The sequence below is a fragment of the Pseudonaja textilis genome, chromosome 5 (assembly GCF_049901715.1).
Source record: "Pseudonaja textilis isolate UNSWEBS1 chromosome 5, rPseTex1.2, whole genome shotgun sequence".
NCBI lineage: Eukaryota > Metazoa > Chordata > Lepidosauria > Squamata > Elapidae > Pseudonaja > Pseudonaja textilis.
In genome coordinates this window covers 52272384-52288146 of record NC_141994.1, presented here as the reverse complement: position 1 = coordinate 52288146, position 15763 = coordinate 52272384, and the positions used below count along the sequence as shown (strand labels likewise).

At 37.0% G+C, this 15763-nt stretch overlaps 1 protein-coding gene across 3 annotated transcripts; it reads left to right on the top strand.

Annotated features, from left to right (window-relative positions):
* The first annotated feature begins 103 nt into the window (after positions 1 to 103).
* On the top strand, positions 104 to 15677 carry PWP1 (PWP1 homolog, endonuclein). 3 transcript variants are annotated; one of them, XM_026695376.2, is made up of 15 exons: positions 104 to 275; positions 1320 to 1378; positions 2166 to 2344; positions 2469 to 2554; positions 3253 to 3349; positions 4358 to 4468; positions 5647 to 5774; positions 6550 to 6620; positions 8530 to 8626; positions 10455 to 10516; positions 11372 to 11483; positions 12835 to 12925; positions 14845 to 14966; positions 15317 to 15422; positions 15524 to 15677. In XM_026695376.2, the coding sequence occupies exons 1-15, from the start codon at positions 210 to 212 to the stop codon at positions 15634 to 15636; spliced, it is 1500 nt and encodes a 499-aa protein (XP_026551161.1). In that variant the 5' UTR covers positions 104 to 209; the 3' UTR covers positions 15637 to 15677. The 3 variants fall into 3 exon arrangements, with proteins under 3 accessions (XP_026551161.1, XP_087790997.1, XP_087790996.1); XM_087934871.1 differs by having other exon boundaries at positions 116 to 275; positions 1320 to 1569; XM_087934870.1 differs by lacking the exon at positions 104 to 275 and adding an exon at positions 285 to 568.
* The last annotated feature ends 86 nt before the right edge of the window (positions 15678 to 15763 follow it).

The window sequence follows — 15763 nt, the reverse complement described above, 5'->3', positions numbered from 1 at the left end:
CACGTGTCGCTCCTTGATGACCTCACTCCCCCAGGCCTATAGCATTTTGTAAAGCTCCTGACCAGAAACAGGGCGGGTGTTTGGGGCTTCATGAAGACGTCAACAGGGAGACTCTGTGGGCGGAACAGGAAGTCGGCAGCGCACGTGTCGGCGTACGGGGAATCTCTTTTCAGCTGCCCAGTTCCTGCTTTCGTGTCCTGGTTGGAGCCATGAGTCGTCCCGTAACTTGTGTTGCCTGGGTGCCCCAAGGTGTTGCCAAGGAGACGCCCGACAAGGTGAGAGACGCGTCCCTTTTCTTTCTAGCCGCGAGCAGGGAGCCCCCACCCAACCTCATTTCTGAGCTCCTACAGACATTTCGGGCAGCAAAGCCGTTGGAAGCTTCACGCTAAATTAGTCGCTAAGCAAAACGCAAAGCAAGGACGGCGATGTGGAAAGCGAAAAAAGGGGGAGGCGATTGTATAAACGTCCATCTTGGTGGTGTTTGATTTCGTTGTACGAGGTGCAATGACAATAAAGTAAACTAAAATCTTGTCTCATCTCTGAAATGAGGCCAACCAAGTTCAAGAAGGTGTATTTCGTTATATATTTTTAAAAATTAAGGCTGATTTAAATTAAGAAAATGGGTTGTATATTTTCCTTTGAAAATCAGAGAAAAGTGTCAGTTTCTGGTACTAGTGAACTTGGCAAGGTAGAGTAATAGAACATTAATGACTTTGGATTTGAGTTTTCATGGTGCACCACTATTTTTTCCATGGTTCTTGTTTGTATTATATAGTATCCATAATTCTCTATGTTTCAGTATAATACTTATATGTAATTCTCTGCATTTTTCTTGCCCTTCATGTAGAATTGATTAGTTTGTCATTTCTGAATAGCCTTACCTTGATTTATAGTGTACTAGGAAACATCACAGGATACTTTAACTATTCAATTTCAGTTTGTTTCTATAGTCCCTCTTACAGCCAAGTGTCTTAATTTACATTTCCTGAGAACAGTTTTTGTATTTAATAGTTGACTTTCTAGAGAGTTTTACAACTTATTTTCTCAGACTGGATTTTTTAAAAAAATCAAGCTGTCAAAAATTGTTGATTGAAATAGAGCTGCCATACCTAAGGACCAAGAATGTGGGCAAGCAGGACACAATAGTAAAGCGATATAAAAAGAACTGTAGCTCTACTCTTATTTCATTTTACAATTTACATATGATAATCCTAATTAAAATATGTTGGATAAAACTTGTTTAAAAATGACTTGGTTTTTCAAGTTAGTCAGGCATGATTTAAGTATAGGAGGTTTTATTTTCCATGTTTATCTTGCAGGTACAACTTGACAAGGAAGAACTGAAGCGTTTAATTACTGAAGCTAAAGAGAGATTGCAGTATGTTTGGATTGCATTTGAACAAGAGTTTGAGAAAGCTGATGTTCAGTGAAGTCAATTTACAGCAAAACACCTCTATTTCTTCAATTTAAAAATAATTAGTCAAGTGAAAATCTAGTTTGTGTCTAATTTCATTTGTCCAATGGAAATATATAAACTGGACTGAGTGATCTACAGCATAAGTCTAGTAGGTGGGAATTGTGTTAGTGATATATGAAAATGATGTAAGAAATTTTTACCATAGAAGTAGTAATGGAAAAATATTTGTGATTAAATACACTCTGTTAAGATAAACTGCCAAAAGTAAACAGATCAATTCAGGTTTTGGAAAAAATAGAATTAAAACTGGAACACTCTATAGTAGAATTTTGGAATAGAAAAAAATTAAGTCATTACATTTGATTAAAAGTGCTGATGTCTAATGAAGTGTACTAACATTAAAACTATGTTTTTTTTGTGAGGAAGAGACCGCTACAGAATGTGATTTGTTTTTCACACAAATAAGTATTTTCCAGTTAAAGGAGATAGGTTGTTGATTGTTAAGTCTTTATGGGGTTGCAACGTGTCATTGCTCTAAATTTATGTCCCAAGTACATAACAATGTCAGATTTACAACTCATCTTCATATTTACCTGAGCTGCTATACAGTGAGATAGATGGAACCTGCAAAGTTATTGGCAAAAAAACCCAACTATTTGTACAAGTGTCTAAAGATTAGATAGTGGCATTTTAATGTTAAGATATGCAAAATTACTGAGAACATTGTTAACTTCTTTTTTACATGAAGGGTAGAGGATGATGATGATGATGGTGATGATGGAGGTGGACAAGAAGAAACCTCAGGTGACATGGATGTTGCTGATGGTGAGGTAGCCAGCTCTGCTCCCAAAGATGAGGACACTGATAAGCTAGATGATGATGAATTGGCAGAATATGACTTGGATAACTATGATGAAGAAAATGCAGGTATTTATCTCTCCTTCCTGCTGTACAAAAACAGTTTCTCTATTCAAGGATGTGCAATTGGGTCTCTTTACAAAAGATGCTACTTTCACAATTATGTCTGATCAAGAACAATCTGTCATGATAGGTACTGAGGGCATCGGAGAAATCTTTGCAGGGCTTGCAGTATATGGAACTAATGAAAATGATCCATATATCACTATTAAAGATACTGTGAGTATTAAAGCATGATTGCTTTGTTTCTTAACACTGAAGTTTGTTTAAATACATAATTTTGATACTGGCTAAAGATAACATTCTGTATTGGTTTGGGGTGGTAGGCATAAGTGATAAGTGTTATTTGAAGAATTTTTTTCAGATTAATCAATTTGAAAAAAAAATGATTTGATTAACATCTGTCTTTATATTGTAGAATTTGTGGGCTTCTGTTTCAACAACATACTTGATATACTTTGCTACATACTTTGCAACTATATGTTAATTTCGGCTATCTTAACATTGAAGATTCTCTTTTAAGCACGAGAATGCATCAAGTCATAATTTTGTACTTTTTCCAATTGTCTTTTCATTATAATTATTTTAATTGTATCCTCACACATTCAGTTACTCACATGTACTGTTTCTGAATACTTTTTATTTTCAAATTTGTGAAAGCTTAGTCTGGGACTGGAAGAAGTGCACAAATGGTTTCTCTTTTTTAAAACATTAAGAAGATTTTTAAAATGTCACTTACTAGGTTACAAGACAAATTGTCTTTTAAAATACGACTGATTTCAGTTAGTTTTTAAAAGTAAGCACTCCCAAATATTTGTATGCACCTAAAATTGTTTCATGATATCTGTTAAGTGCAGTGATAAAATAAAGATTTGAAAATTGGACTAAAAATCATATTCAAACTTATATTCTTTCAGGATCAATATGAGAAAGAAGACTTTGTGATTAAGTCAAATGACAGTCTTGTTGTATGTGGCAGAGTTGATAAGGACCACTGTAGCCTAGAAGTTCATGGTAGGTATTAAAATCCTTGTGGCTTTTAAAAAAGAACTGTGAAAGATATGGATGGTTTATTCATTAAGTTGATTTCCTGTATTACCTTTATTCATAATGGTCAACTCTATGCTTGAATTCTCCCTCTTTCCAAAAGGGCTTTTTATACAGGATATGAATTGCTGTAAAAACACAATTTCAAGTATTTTATATTTGTTTTGAGGTGCTACATTTTGAGCTTGATGTATTATGTGTTACTGTCAGATTCTTTTTTTCCTGATCGTGTGATTCATAGCCTTTCCTAAAAATAAGAACATAAATGCTTTGTTATATTTTTTATTATTACAGATTGATCAGTTAGTATTTTGTAAAACTATGCATTTTTGTCATTTGTTGCATAGAATCATGCCATTTCTTGTAAATCACTTCCCCATGTTTTCTTAATGCATTTGGTGGGAAAATAAAACTCACTTTTATAGCCTTGCACTTCCTCACAGTTTCTTGTCAATATTGAAATATTGCTTATATTAGATCAGGCTACTTATCCATTTGGTTCAATTGTGTTTGCTTTGACCTCCAGTTTCTTGGAGTCTTAACATGTTTATTACTGGCATTGAGCTCTGCTGTTTCTTGTACTGCTAATTGGAAATTCTCTTGTGTAGCATAAGACTAATAAATGCAGAAGTGTAAATAAGTAAATCAAATATGATTAGTGTTGATATTGTCAACCTGTGAGGGACTTCCTCAACTAACGTGCATTCCTTCTTTTGAGTTCTCAGTACAGTTTACTGAACTGTAGGAGAGAGGAAAGATTACAATATATGTTTGGCAATCTTTTTGTGATTAAGAATACAGTCTCTGTAAAGGAACTCAGAAATATCTCCCCATATTTCATTTTTGATTTGTGATATAGTGATGATATTAATCTTATTATTCTCTCAACAACAAGCATATAAATATGTTCTATATGTTTTTGTAATAAGGGTATGATTTTTTTAAAATTTACTTAAAGTTACTTAATTCTTTCAGTGTATAATCATGAAGAAGATTCCTTTTATGTCCATCATGATCTTATTTTATCTGCATACCCCTTAAGTGTGGAATGGATGAACTTTGATCCTAGTCCCAATAATTCTGCAGGTAAATTAGTGTACTATTTTATTGCTAATAATACCCAGATTAGCAGGAGACATCTGTATGAAAGTGCAGAGAGAGATGGGAACAAATGTTGAGGACAATTTTTTTAAATGTTTTTTTTTCTTGTTTTCTACCACATTTTTCTTCTCCTTTTTCTTTTTTTTTGCTGAGTTTTTATATTTTTACCTCAGTAGTCATTCTCTTTCCTTTCCTGTTTTCGTTCTGGATTGTTTTTCTTCTAAAAGTGTGTAACTTAGAAGTAGATACCCCAGGCATTGCCCTGTAGGATTGTGGGAAAGAGATTAAATATTACAGAATCTGATTATCCAGCATTAATGATAATGATCACATTGTTTTTCCAATGGCTGTGATAAGCTATTGGAACAACTGGCTAAATAGGTTTCAGGGCACTGTTTTCTGATGGTTTTTGTCTTTCCTGAGGAAGTAAAGTCTCTTAGGCTATCATTGTGTTCCATATTATGTAACATTGTAAAACTAGTGGGAGAAATTATGTGTAGCATCAGTGTCACACATCATCTCCTTTCCATCTAAATCCAAGGAAAACTGATGAAGTTCCAAAACTGTGACAGATTTTTGATAATTAAATTGATGAGGATGACCAAAGTGAAGCTTAATCAAATAGGTATTTTATCCAGTATTCAATGGAGCTGAATGGGCTCTCCTTCAAGATTCCTGTGCTTCTATGTGCTCAACCTTATTCCTTGCAATAAACAGAGAGACCTTTTCTACTAACTCAAAAAAGATTAAAGAAACAAAATAAACTTTATTCTTTACAGAGTTGTGAAATAATATAATGTAAATTTACTAGTAGAAATTCACATTAGAAGAGGTATGCAGTGCTTTGGATCTGGTAAAAACAATTTGTTGCTGAGGCTGCAGGATAATACCATGGGCCTAAGAAAATACGTGTTTGAGCTGCCCCAACTCAATACATGTAGTCCTTGTTGAGTAACTGCCTCATTTAGTGACCATTCATGGTTATGACAGTAGTGAAACAGTAACATCTGCCTCTAAGAATAGCAGGTATAATAAGGGTGCCCATGGCCCCCTTGCCTACTTTGGAGCTACTACACACCTCTATATGTTAGATAATGGCAAGCAGTTTTTAATATATATAGGATGTATGAGACTATACATGATTAACTTGGATATTTCTTTAGGAAATTATATTGCTGTTGGCACAATGAATCCTGTTATCGAAATATGGGATCTTGACATAGTGGATTCTTTAGAGCCAGTCTTTTCACTAGGACATAAGGCGAAAGCAAAGAAAAAGAAATTAAAGAAGGTAAGTGTGAGCAAACTTCATATTAATAAAGTTTAAACTTTCTCAATAAGAATCACAAAAAATTGTTTACCTGTTTAGTCTCTATCATATATACATGAGCTCTACTTGTTACTCTTGGAAACTTTATATGTTGCCTGCTGCTGGTCACCAAGTTGTCAGACTTGCTGGAGATAGTAGTTTGTGAGAAGATTCATCCCAGCCTGTTGTCTTTTCTTAGTACATTGTCTGATAAAAAATCTCCAGAAAACTATAAGTGTGCATGGAAAGGCTTCTCTGTCCATGTGTCTGCATGGTCCAAGGCTGATCTTGATAGTTACAATGTGGCTTTTGGAGACAGAAAGATTGGCTATCCTTTTTTACATAGAGCACTATTAAATTAATTTTCTATTTAATATTTACAAATATTTTAATTGCTAAAAAAAAGTGAATATTCTCAGAACAGTTGCTGCCAGCTGTTGTGGAAAATATTGGACTAGAACATGGGTGTCAAACTTGCAGTGTCACGTCATCACATGTTGTTTCGCAATGTTTTTTCCCTTCATGGAGCTGGAGTAGGTGTGGCTTGCACATGATGCATCCTGCCTGTGGGCTGCCAGTTTGACACCCCTGGACTAGAATGATCCTGTATGTTTAAAACTATTTAAGACAGTACAGTAAAGGAGCAAGGGCAAGGATTGCCTTTCGCATTTGAAACCTGTGCAAGGGTTATAGAATTAACATGCTTTATTATTATATTTAGAAACTCTTAAAAAGTTCTTAATCTTTTTACATAAAGAATTTATCCAAAGAAGACCATCAGGGGCATACTGATGCAGTGCTTGATCTTTCATGGAATAAACATCTCAGGTAAAAATATATATTTAAAGATAAATTCATGGAAATGACTTTAAAACATATTTCTATAGTTCACAGGGAAAGTAATGCACAGTTGAGTTTCACTACATCGAAATAAATCATAATTATAGATATGTGTATGACAATTACCATAAATAATGTGATTTTGTCTTTATTTCATCTTATTTATCTTTGAAGACATATTTTTGAAATATGCTTTTGACTTATGCAGGTTTATTAATTTGTGTGGCTTAATCACCGCATGAAGTCACAAAATTGGTCTTAGCAGAATACATGTTTCTCAATCTTGGCTTAAAGGCAGTAATTGCATATTTCAAAAATACAGTTCTAAGTACTTGTTACTTTTTGGATATTCTAAAGCCTTACATATCTTTGTTGCTGAATGTTACCAAGACTTCCATGTGAAAACGCAAACACATATATTCTACAATATTCGAGTATACAGTTTTGAAATAAGTGTGGTGCTTGTTTTATTTATTTCATGAATAAACTAGCATGAGATGTGCAAATGTGAAGCATGATCTTCAGGCAGTTATATAAGCAGTTAAATGGGGCTGATTTGAGATAGCCCAGCTCTCTACGAGTCTCACAAACTTTGGATTTCCTTGTCACAGTGACATTTTGTGTCACGCAAAATCTTGAAGCATGTTGTGCCTCAACTCAAAAGAAATTTTTGAAGACCTCTACAGAAAAATAATTGAGACCTATCAGGCCAAAAATAGGCTGTAAACCTCAAGGGCCACTCAGAGACATATCTTGAAGTAAAGATTTTAGGCAACAGTTAATTTTCCTAAGAGGTACCAAGTCACGGACCAGGAGTTGGGGACCCCTGATCTATAGGCTTCTCTTGCCTTGGTTGAAGGAAATGATTTCAGGAAAGCACCTTGGGAAAATCCAGATTCATAGAAGCCAAGTGCAGCAAAGTGAAAGCATTGGCTCACAAAAACAGCTGTGGAAACAATGGCTCACAAGAAGCTTGATGCTTGCCTAAAGTTTACAAAAAAACCCACCTGATTTTATAGGCTTCTTAAGCAATGTTCTACAGGCAGATGAATCAAAAATGAAACTTTTCAAGCCACAGGCAACTTGTTACATTATTGAAGCAAGTGAGAATTCACTTTGGATGAGAGACTTCTGCAAGACAATACCATGTCATCAGTGTATCAGTTGAAATCAAGCAGGTCATGTTGAAAGATAATCCAAATATACAAGATAATGAATTTTGAATAATATATTATTCAGAAGAATAAATGTTGCAAATTAAATCCAAACCTAAATCCCAGAGAAATGTGGCATGGGTTGAAACCAGCAGGTAAGTTATGTTGAAGGATTGGGCAAAAATTCCTATACAGCAATCTGAGGTACTAATGATCAGGACGTGTTTAAACGGCTGTAGTTCTTACAGCTAAAGATAATGCAACCAGTTACAGAATCTAAAGGGGCAGTGGAATTACACTGGCACAACTCACAGAGTGACTTCATCTGTGACATGAATGAAACAGGAACCAATCCTAGGGATAGCTTTTCATTTAATAGGACCTTTTGAAGGTTCCAGAACAATCCATAGCAAGAACACGCAAAAATGTCAGAAAATTCAAAAGAAAGCAAATACGTTTTCAGAAACTGGTTATTTACCTTATATTCATTTAATTCATTGGGCAATTTATTGTCACTCAATGAAAACAAAAATTTCTGAAAGTCACTAGATTTTATTTACAAGCAATAATCTCTCTCTCTCTCTCTCTCTCTCTCTCTCTCTCTCTTTGTGTGTGTGTGTATGTTAGCAACACTTTTGTTTGAGATATTCATCTCTATTCTTTGGACAAGAAGGGTAAAACATGACTTGATCTAAGATCTGCCATTGATGCTGTTTGCAAATCAATATGCTTGTTTCTTTTAGATCTGTCTTGGCAAGTGCTTCAGCTGACCATTCTGTAATTCTTTGGGACATGTCCAGGGGCTCAACAGCAGCAACACTTTCCCTTCACACAGACAAGGTATGCTGATGATTCTAAAAGCATAGTCAAATCCATCTATTGCAGCAAAATAACAAGGAAATCTGGCACAATAGGATATCATATACATGTATTGCAACAAATGCAACTTTGTTTTTTCTCTAATACTGTTTTTTTGTAAAATATAAAAAACCAATTTCATTCAAAGAGTTTGTATCTATACTACTTGCCACTAGAAAATTAGCTTCTCATTTTCCTTATCCCTTCTCTGGAAGAGCTTTAGTACTTCGGTGTTAATTTCAGGAACATCTTCCTATTCCATGTGTAAGCAATATAAGCAAAATCATTTCAAGTTTTTTAAATCTCTATGTGATTTTTGAAGAAACCTTTATATTCCCCTCAGACGGTCATTATTCTTTAATAATCTAGGAAAAAGAAAGAATGATTGAGGACAAATTGTTGCCATGCTGTTGTGTAATTCATCTGTGAGCATGAGGATAGCTCTGCAATGCCAATCTGGAAACATAGTCAGTCTAGCACAATGGGGGCACTGGAAGTCCATTGTTGTAATAACAATGTAACACCCTTCACAGTTTTCCATCAGTTTTTGGCTGTGCCTATGTTCAAAGCTGGTGGACACTTTGTAAAGCAGGCTCACCAGAGGGTTCTATCAACAGCCAGTTTCCAGTTCTCTTGGTTGGATGTTATAGTGGTGTAGGATTTCCTTTGCAGTGACTTTGTAGTGCTTGTGTAAACAACTTCTCAGTCTCTTAATACACCAGAGAGCACCTGGTGAAACATATTGTTGCTTGTCCATTCTGATGATGTATTTCACCAGCACATCTGGGCTCTGATAATCAGAGACTCAAGGCTGGTGGACTTTGTGAACCTCGAAGCTGGAGACATGGTTTTGCCAATGAATGTCAAGAATGGAACAGAGAGGATGTATGTGAAATTTCAAATGTTGTTTGGTGTGTCATCAGTAGACCATATAGGAGTGAAGGGATAACCACAGCTCTGTAGACTTGTAGGGGTTTGTAGCGATACAGACATTGTATTGATTGAGCATTGTAATACGCAGCCACCCCAGAGCCTAGTTAAATATGATATTTATAAATATATAAATAACTAAAATAGAGTTGGACTTTGGCTTTAAAAACTAAACAGAAAATATGAAAAAGTCAAAATAAATCTAGGTTCAAAAGCTCAATATAAATTGTTTTTGAATTCTAAGAGATCAAATGATCAAGTACTAAGAAGGATGGGATTTTTTTATCCATTCTTTTAAAAAAGTTGTGATAGGCAGCTTTAGGGATGAAAAACTGCATTTGTGACCCCCCCCCATGTTTCTACAACTTACCATTCATTGGCTCTATTAAGTACACGTTTAGCGATATTATAGTCCTAGTTTGATGAGACAAGTAAATCTTTAGAGAAAAACTCCTTTAAATTTTAGATTTAAATCGCTAATTTTGTGAGAAGTTATGCAGTCAGAGCCCAGTGGGAGAAATTAATATCAACTCCTAGTTAACATAATTATTCAAGTAAGATTTGATCTTCGTTTTCCATGGCTGTTACTTTAGATGTTTGCATTCTAGTGAAATGAGCTCTGTAGAAATAACATTTAATTATAAATGTTCAAACCAATTAACAATTCCAGATTTTTTGTTCTACATAGTGAAGGTTTAGCTAACTTTAATTGTACATGCTGATGGTTGTATGCTATTCTGCCTTAAATTAGCAGTTAAACAGATCATTAAATAGATCATTGAACACTCCTTTCTGTTTGTGAAAAAATTATAGTAGGAATTATTTAAAATCATGTACATTGTAAAACTACATTTTGATGCAAATATATATTTATTTTTAGGTGCAAACACTGCAGTTTCACCCATTTGAAACACAGACTCTCATTTCTGGCTCTTATGACAAGTAAGAACAAGCTTGTTCTAATCTATTGCTTCTATCACATTAGGTAATATATAAATCATATGATGGCAGAGATAAATAATAAAATGTAATACAAGTAGTCCTCAAAGTCTTTTATGACAATCCCTCCCCAAAGATAATTAATGACCTTTGGTGGCCAGCCCCTCCCCCCCCGGTCATGTGACAGCATTTCAAGCACCCAACCTGCATTATGGCCATTTGCAGTGTCTTGTAGTCAGAAGACCACAATTTACAACACATAGTATTTGGTTCATTTTAGGAAAAAAGTCCCAGATCAAACAATGGATTTGGTTTACCATCTCAATTTTTGTTTAACCACCACAAAACATATCATAAAATGGGGTTGGTTATATGGGTGACCCATTTTACAGCTATTGGGACTTATGACCATAATAAGTAGGTTCCATTAAAATTGTAAGGCAAGGATTATCTGTATTTCCTTTATAGGATATTTGACACAGATACTTTAACGGTGTCTTCTTTAAAGCATATACTATAGTTTTGGTATGATTTATGGAAGTGCTTCTCTGTGTATTCTCAACAGGGACAGTCAACCTGATTTTAGCATCAGGTTGCATTAGCCTTCTATGCATACTTAATTAGAAACAAAACCATTTGTAGCCAGTAATTCCACTTAATAGGCTTGCATTTGCTGTTCATTACTTTTATAACCAGTGCGATTGCTGTGACTTTTACTAATGACTCAGCTGGAGTAGGAGTCTTTTATTAGGTTAGAAAAAAAATGACCTCTGTGTCTCATGGGTAAATTCATTTTAGTTAATAATGTTTAAAAAATCTGGTGCCAAATTTGAATAAATATTTATTGATACTTTTCAGATCAGCCATTTTATATGACTGTAGAAGTCCACAGGACAATCATAGAACCTGGAGATTTAGTGGACAAGTTGAAAGAGTGACTTGGAATCATTTTTCACCTCATCACTTCTTAGTAAGTACAATAGTTCTTTGTGTTTTGTCTTATCCATTCTATTGTATGCATTTATGCAGGCTATGCAGCATTTTAGTTCAATTTGTTGTATGCCATCCAGAGTCACATTGTTTGAGTTAGACAGCCCTAAAACCTATTAAATAAGTAAGATAGAATGCCTCACAGGATCAGGGGTGAGGTGCATTGCATTTGCACCTTTTCCAGTGATGGGATTCAAATATTGTTGCCACTGGTTCGGTGGGTGTGGCTTGGGCGCGTTTTGTGCACGTGCACATACTTTGCATGCACGCGCGTGCCAAATGCACACTTTGTGCAGGCGCAGAGGCATTCTAATTCACCTCTTGCAAGCCTACACGATCCCAGTCACTTCAGCAGCTGCCGCGCGGCACTATTCTGTGCCGCGCAAAGGAGCTGCGCATCAAATTCAGCAGATAAGTGAGTATTGGAACCCGGGCCCAAGCCGCCGGTTCGGTCTCCACTGCTCATTGCTCCTACCGGCTCGCCAGAATTAGGCTGTTGAGCTGTGGTGGCGCAGTGGTTAGAATGCAGTATTGCAGGCTGCCAGGGGTTTGATCTTCACCTCAGAGGCTCAAGGTTAACTCAGCCTTCCATCCTTCTGAGGTTGGTAATATGAGGATCCAGATTGTTGGGGGAAGTTTGCTGACTCTGTAAACCACTTGGAGAGGGCTGTAAAGTGATATATATGTCTAAGTGCTATTGCTGTTGCTATAGCTGCAGGGCAATTCTTGGAAAAAGTTGATTAAAAGATTTTTCCAGTAAGACACCCTAGCAACAGGTGTCCCTAGGGAGCATCTTTTTTCTTTAGAACTTGAAATGTCGCATAGCCCTAATGTATCATCCAAGATTTTCAAAGCAGCCAGCATATTTTAAGATATAAAATAATCAATGTATATTTTATTAAAACACTTCCTAGTAAGTGAAAGTCTTGCTGCTTGGGATTTGATAGTTCTTTATTTCATTAAGAGATGTAATGGAATTAAGTAAGGTAGAGGTTTTTGACAGTGAAGTCTAAAATCTACTCATATATAGCAAGTTATGCTGCCATACATAATAGATCATTCTGATCTGTTGCTTGTTATCAAATCAGGAATAACGGTACCTGCATGGCTAGAGTTGGCCACCAAACATCCAGCTGCTTGTTCTCTGTGCAGTCTTTGCCAGCTTTGGCACTGTCCTTTCAGCTTCCAGAATTCTCTACAATGGCCCTTCAGGCTAGATGGTTCAGTTCTGGGATTTCGCGTCCATGTACCTCTGAAAAATCATTCAGATTGAGAAAGGTGGCCTGCCTATTGATTTTATTTTTAAAATCTTTGGAAATAATTTCTTGTAGGCTAGCACAGAAGATGGATTTGTATATTGTCTTGATGCTCGTTCCCACAAACCAGTCTTCACAATGAAAGCTCATGATGAAGAAGTGTCTGGTAAGCATTTCTTTTCCCAGTCAGGATCCTAAGGAAATCCCATTCGAGTCAGATATCTTATATAGTGAATATTTTTGAGGCAAATTTATATTTGCCATTCTACAATGCATAAAGAACATCCATTGGTTGGATCATAGGGATAGTAAAAGAGGTTCTGCCTTTGAACTCTGTTATATGGGGTTTAGCAGGGTTTGGCACTCTCTTCACTTCTGTTTAATATCTAAATGAAATCACTGGGTGAGATCATTCATTGTCATGGAATGAACTGTCATCAGTTCTCTGATGATATCCAGGTATTTATCTCTGTCCCTGGCGAACTGAGCAGTACTTCTAATGCCTTGCTCCAGTGTCCGAGGCTGTTGAAGTCTGGATGGGGAACACTAGGCTTCAGAGTTGAAGAAGATTGAGCAACTTTAGATTTTGGGATCTCTTGGATTTGGAACTTTACCATCTTTGGTTCTGGATGGGGCTGTGATATTCCAGAGACCCTGTGTTCAATCTGGAGCTCCTATAACCACAACTCCTGCCTGAGAAGCAGATTATAGGAGGGCCTTTGCACAGCTTTGTATTGTGCCCCAGTTTTGCCATTGCACGGACAGTTACATGCCCCCACTTCCAGGAAGGTGAACACTGTACCTTTATTCTGCAAATTGCACTGATTGCCAGTTTATTTTAGGTACAATTTTAGGTATTGCTTTTCATCTTTAAAGCCCTACATTGCATGGAACCAAGTTACTTGATGGGCCGCTTCTCCCTTATTATAGCTACCAAACCCATGTCAAGCAGGAGGGGTATGCTTTGAGTGTCATCAGCAAAGAAATTCCATCTGGCAAGACCCAGGTGGTGTGTCTTTTCTACTGTGCGGCCTCCCTTCTGGAACATCATTCTCTCTGAGGTTGGCCCCATCCCTGTCCTACTTTCCAGAAGGTCCTTAATACCTTCCATTGACTTGGGGATCCCATAATGAGCCTGCAAGATGGTTACGTAATGTCAACTGATTGTTCTTCCATATTCTTAGTTGGGTGTGTGTTGTATGGTTTTAATTGTTAATAATGGCAATGGAAGAAGATACATTTCAGTTGGCATTGCTGCACCATATACGTGAGGTGCCTTTAAATCAGGCTTGTCCAACCTGCGGCCCAAGGGCCGCATGCGGCCCAGGTCACCTTGTAATGCGGCCCAGTGCCCACCCCAACCTTTGTGCCAGAGCCAGTGAGGAGGAGGAGGAGAAGCAGGCGCGAGGCAGGGCGAGGCGAGCGCCAGGCCAAGCAGCAACAGAAAAAGCAGGCGCCGTCAGAGCGCCACCTCCTGCTGTTGCCACCACCATCGCCGCCGCTTCTGCCCCCGCCGCTTCTGCCCCCGCTGCCACTTCTGCCGTCGCTGCCGCTTCTGCCCCCGCCTCTGCTTCTGCCCCCGCCACCACTGCTGCTTCTGCCCCCGCCGCCACTGCCCCCGCCGCTGCTTCTGCCCCCGCCGCTGCTGCTGCTTCTGCCTTCCAGTCCTGCCTCATCCAGCTGGGCCATTTGCAGGAGGAGAGGTAGGCGCGAGGCGGGCGAGCTCCCCCGCAAAATTTGGCCAGAAAATAAACCATGATAAAAACCCGTGATAAAAACTGATAAAAATAATTTTTAATAAATAATTAATAATAAAAACATCTCACTAACTTCATTTCCAAATAAATTTAATATGTTAACTATGTTTTCTATGGTTTTTTGGATGATCAGGTATTGTTACTGTTATTTTATTTTATGTGCGGCCCAAACCAAATTTTCATCTTCTAATGTGGCCCAGGGAAGGTGAAAGGTTGGACACCCCTGCTTTAAATCATAGATTCCCTAAAAGAATGAGGCCTATATGCAAGAGTGTTCTTCTGTTTTCTTCCTGGCTTAATACTAAAAGCACCTGCTTATGTTTTCCAGGACTACAGTTAAGTAGCCAAATCAAAGGATGTCTTGTCACAACGTCTTCTGATAAATGTGTGAAAATTTGGGACATCCTAGGAAACAAGCCTTCTTTGGTCTATACCAGAGATATGAAAATGGTAATTTCAGTCTTTTTTCTGCAACTATACCTATAGAGTCTTACTTTTATGGAGTGAATGCAGAATGAAACTGGTGAGAATCCTGGTCTGTATAGTATTGTAATTTAATAAATTAGTCTTGTGTATATTTATGTTGTGAGTATACTAATTACATTAATACTTACATGAGACAAATAGCCTGCATTTTATGAACTGTATTTCTTAATACATAAAGTCTAAAGATGTCGGATATGCACAACCTCTGCTAATTTTGATTTTAGTTTACTGATTTGAATTAGAAATGTCTTGTTGAGAGAGCTACTGTATTGAGGCAGCAGAAAATTAGAAGAGAATGTGTCTTCTGCCCACAGGGTGCCCTGTTTTGTGCAGCTTGCTGTCCAGATCTACCATTTGTCTATGCCTTTGGAGGAGAGAGGCAGGGATTACAACTCTGGGACATGAGCACAATTTCCACAGGTGACTGTTCTCATTCATTTTCTAGTTATGTAATCCTAAGAAATAGGTCAATTTCTTCTTTAAAGTCAGAGTTTGTAACCTTTCTCTCTTTGGCATTACAGTGAATGATGTTTTTGGAACTCGACAGAGGCTAGCAGTTACCACATCAAGTTCTGAAGCAAGTAATTCTGCTAATAGCAGTCGCAGCTCTGGAGGAGCTGCAATGGAATCATGAAACGAGTATACATGTTTTAATAAAAATACTAAGTAAATCAATTTTTTAAACCTACTTTTAAGGTCATGTTACCATGAAGTTTGGCCTTCATCTTAAAATTTTTCTGAGGTGTTAACCAGCTAGAAAT

Bases quoted from the DNA above. Each gene is read 5' to 3' on its own strand.
- PWP1 (XM_026695376.2), top strand. From the start codon at position 210: ATGAGTCGTCCCGTAACTTGTGTTGCCTGGGTGCCCCAAGGTGTTGCC. The intron at 2,555-3,252 runs GTGAGTATTAAA...ATATTCTTTCAG, and splicing joins ATATCACTATTAAAGATACT to GATCAATATGAGAAAGAAGA. The intron at 4,469-5,646 runs GTAAATTAGTGT...ATATTTCTTTAG, and splicing joins TAGTCCCAATAATTCTGCAG to GAAATTATATTGCTGTTGGC.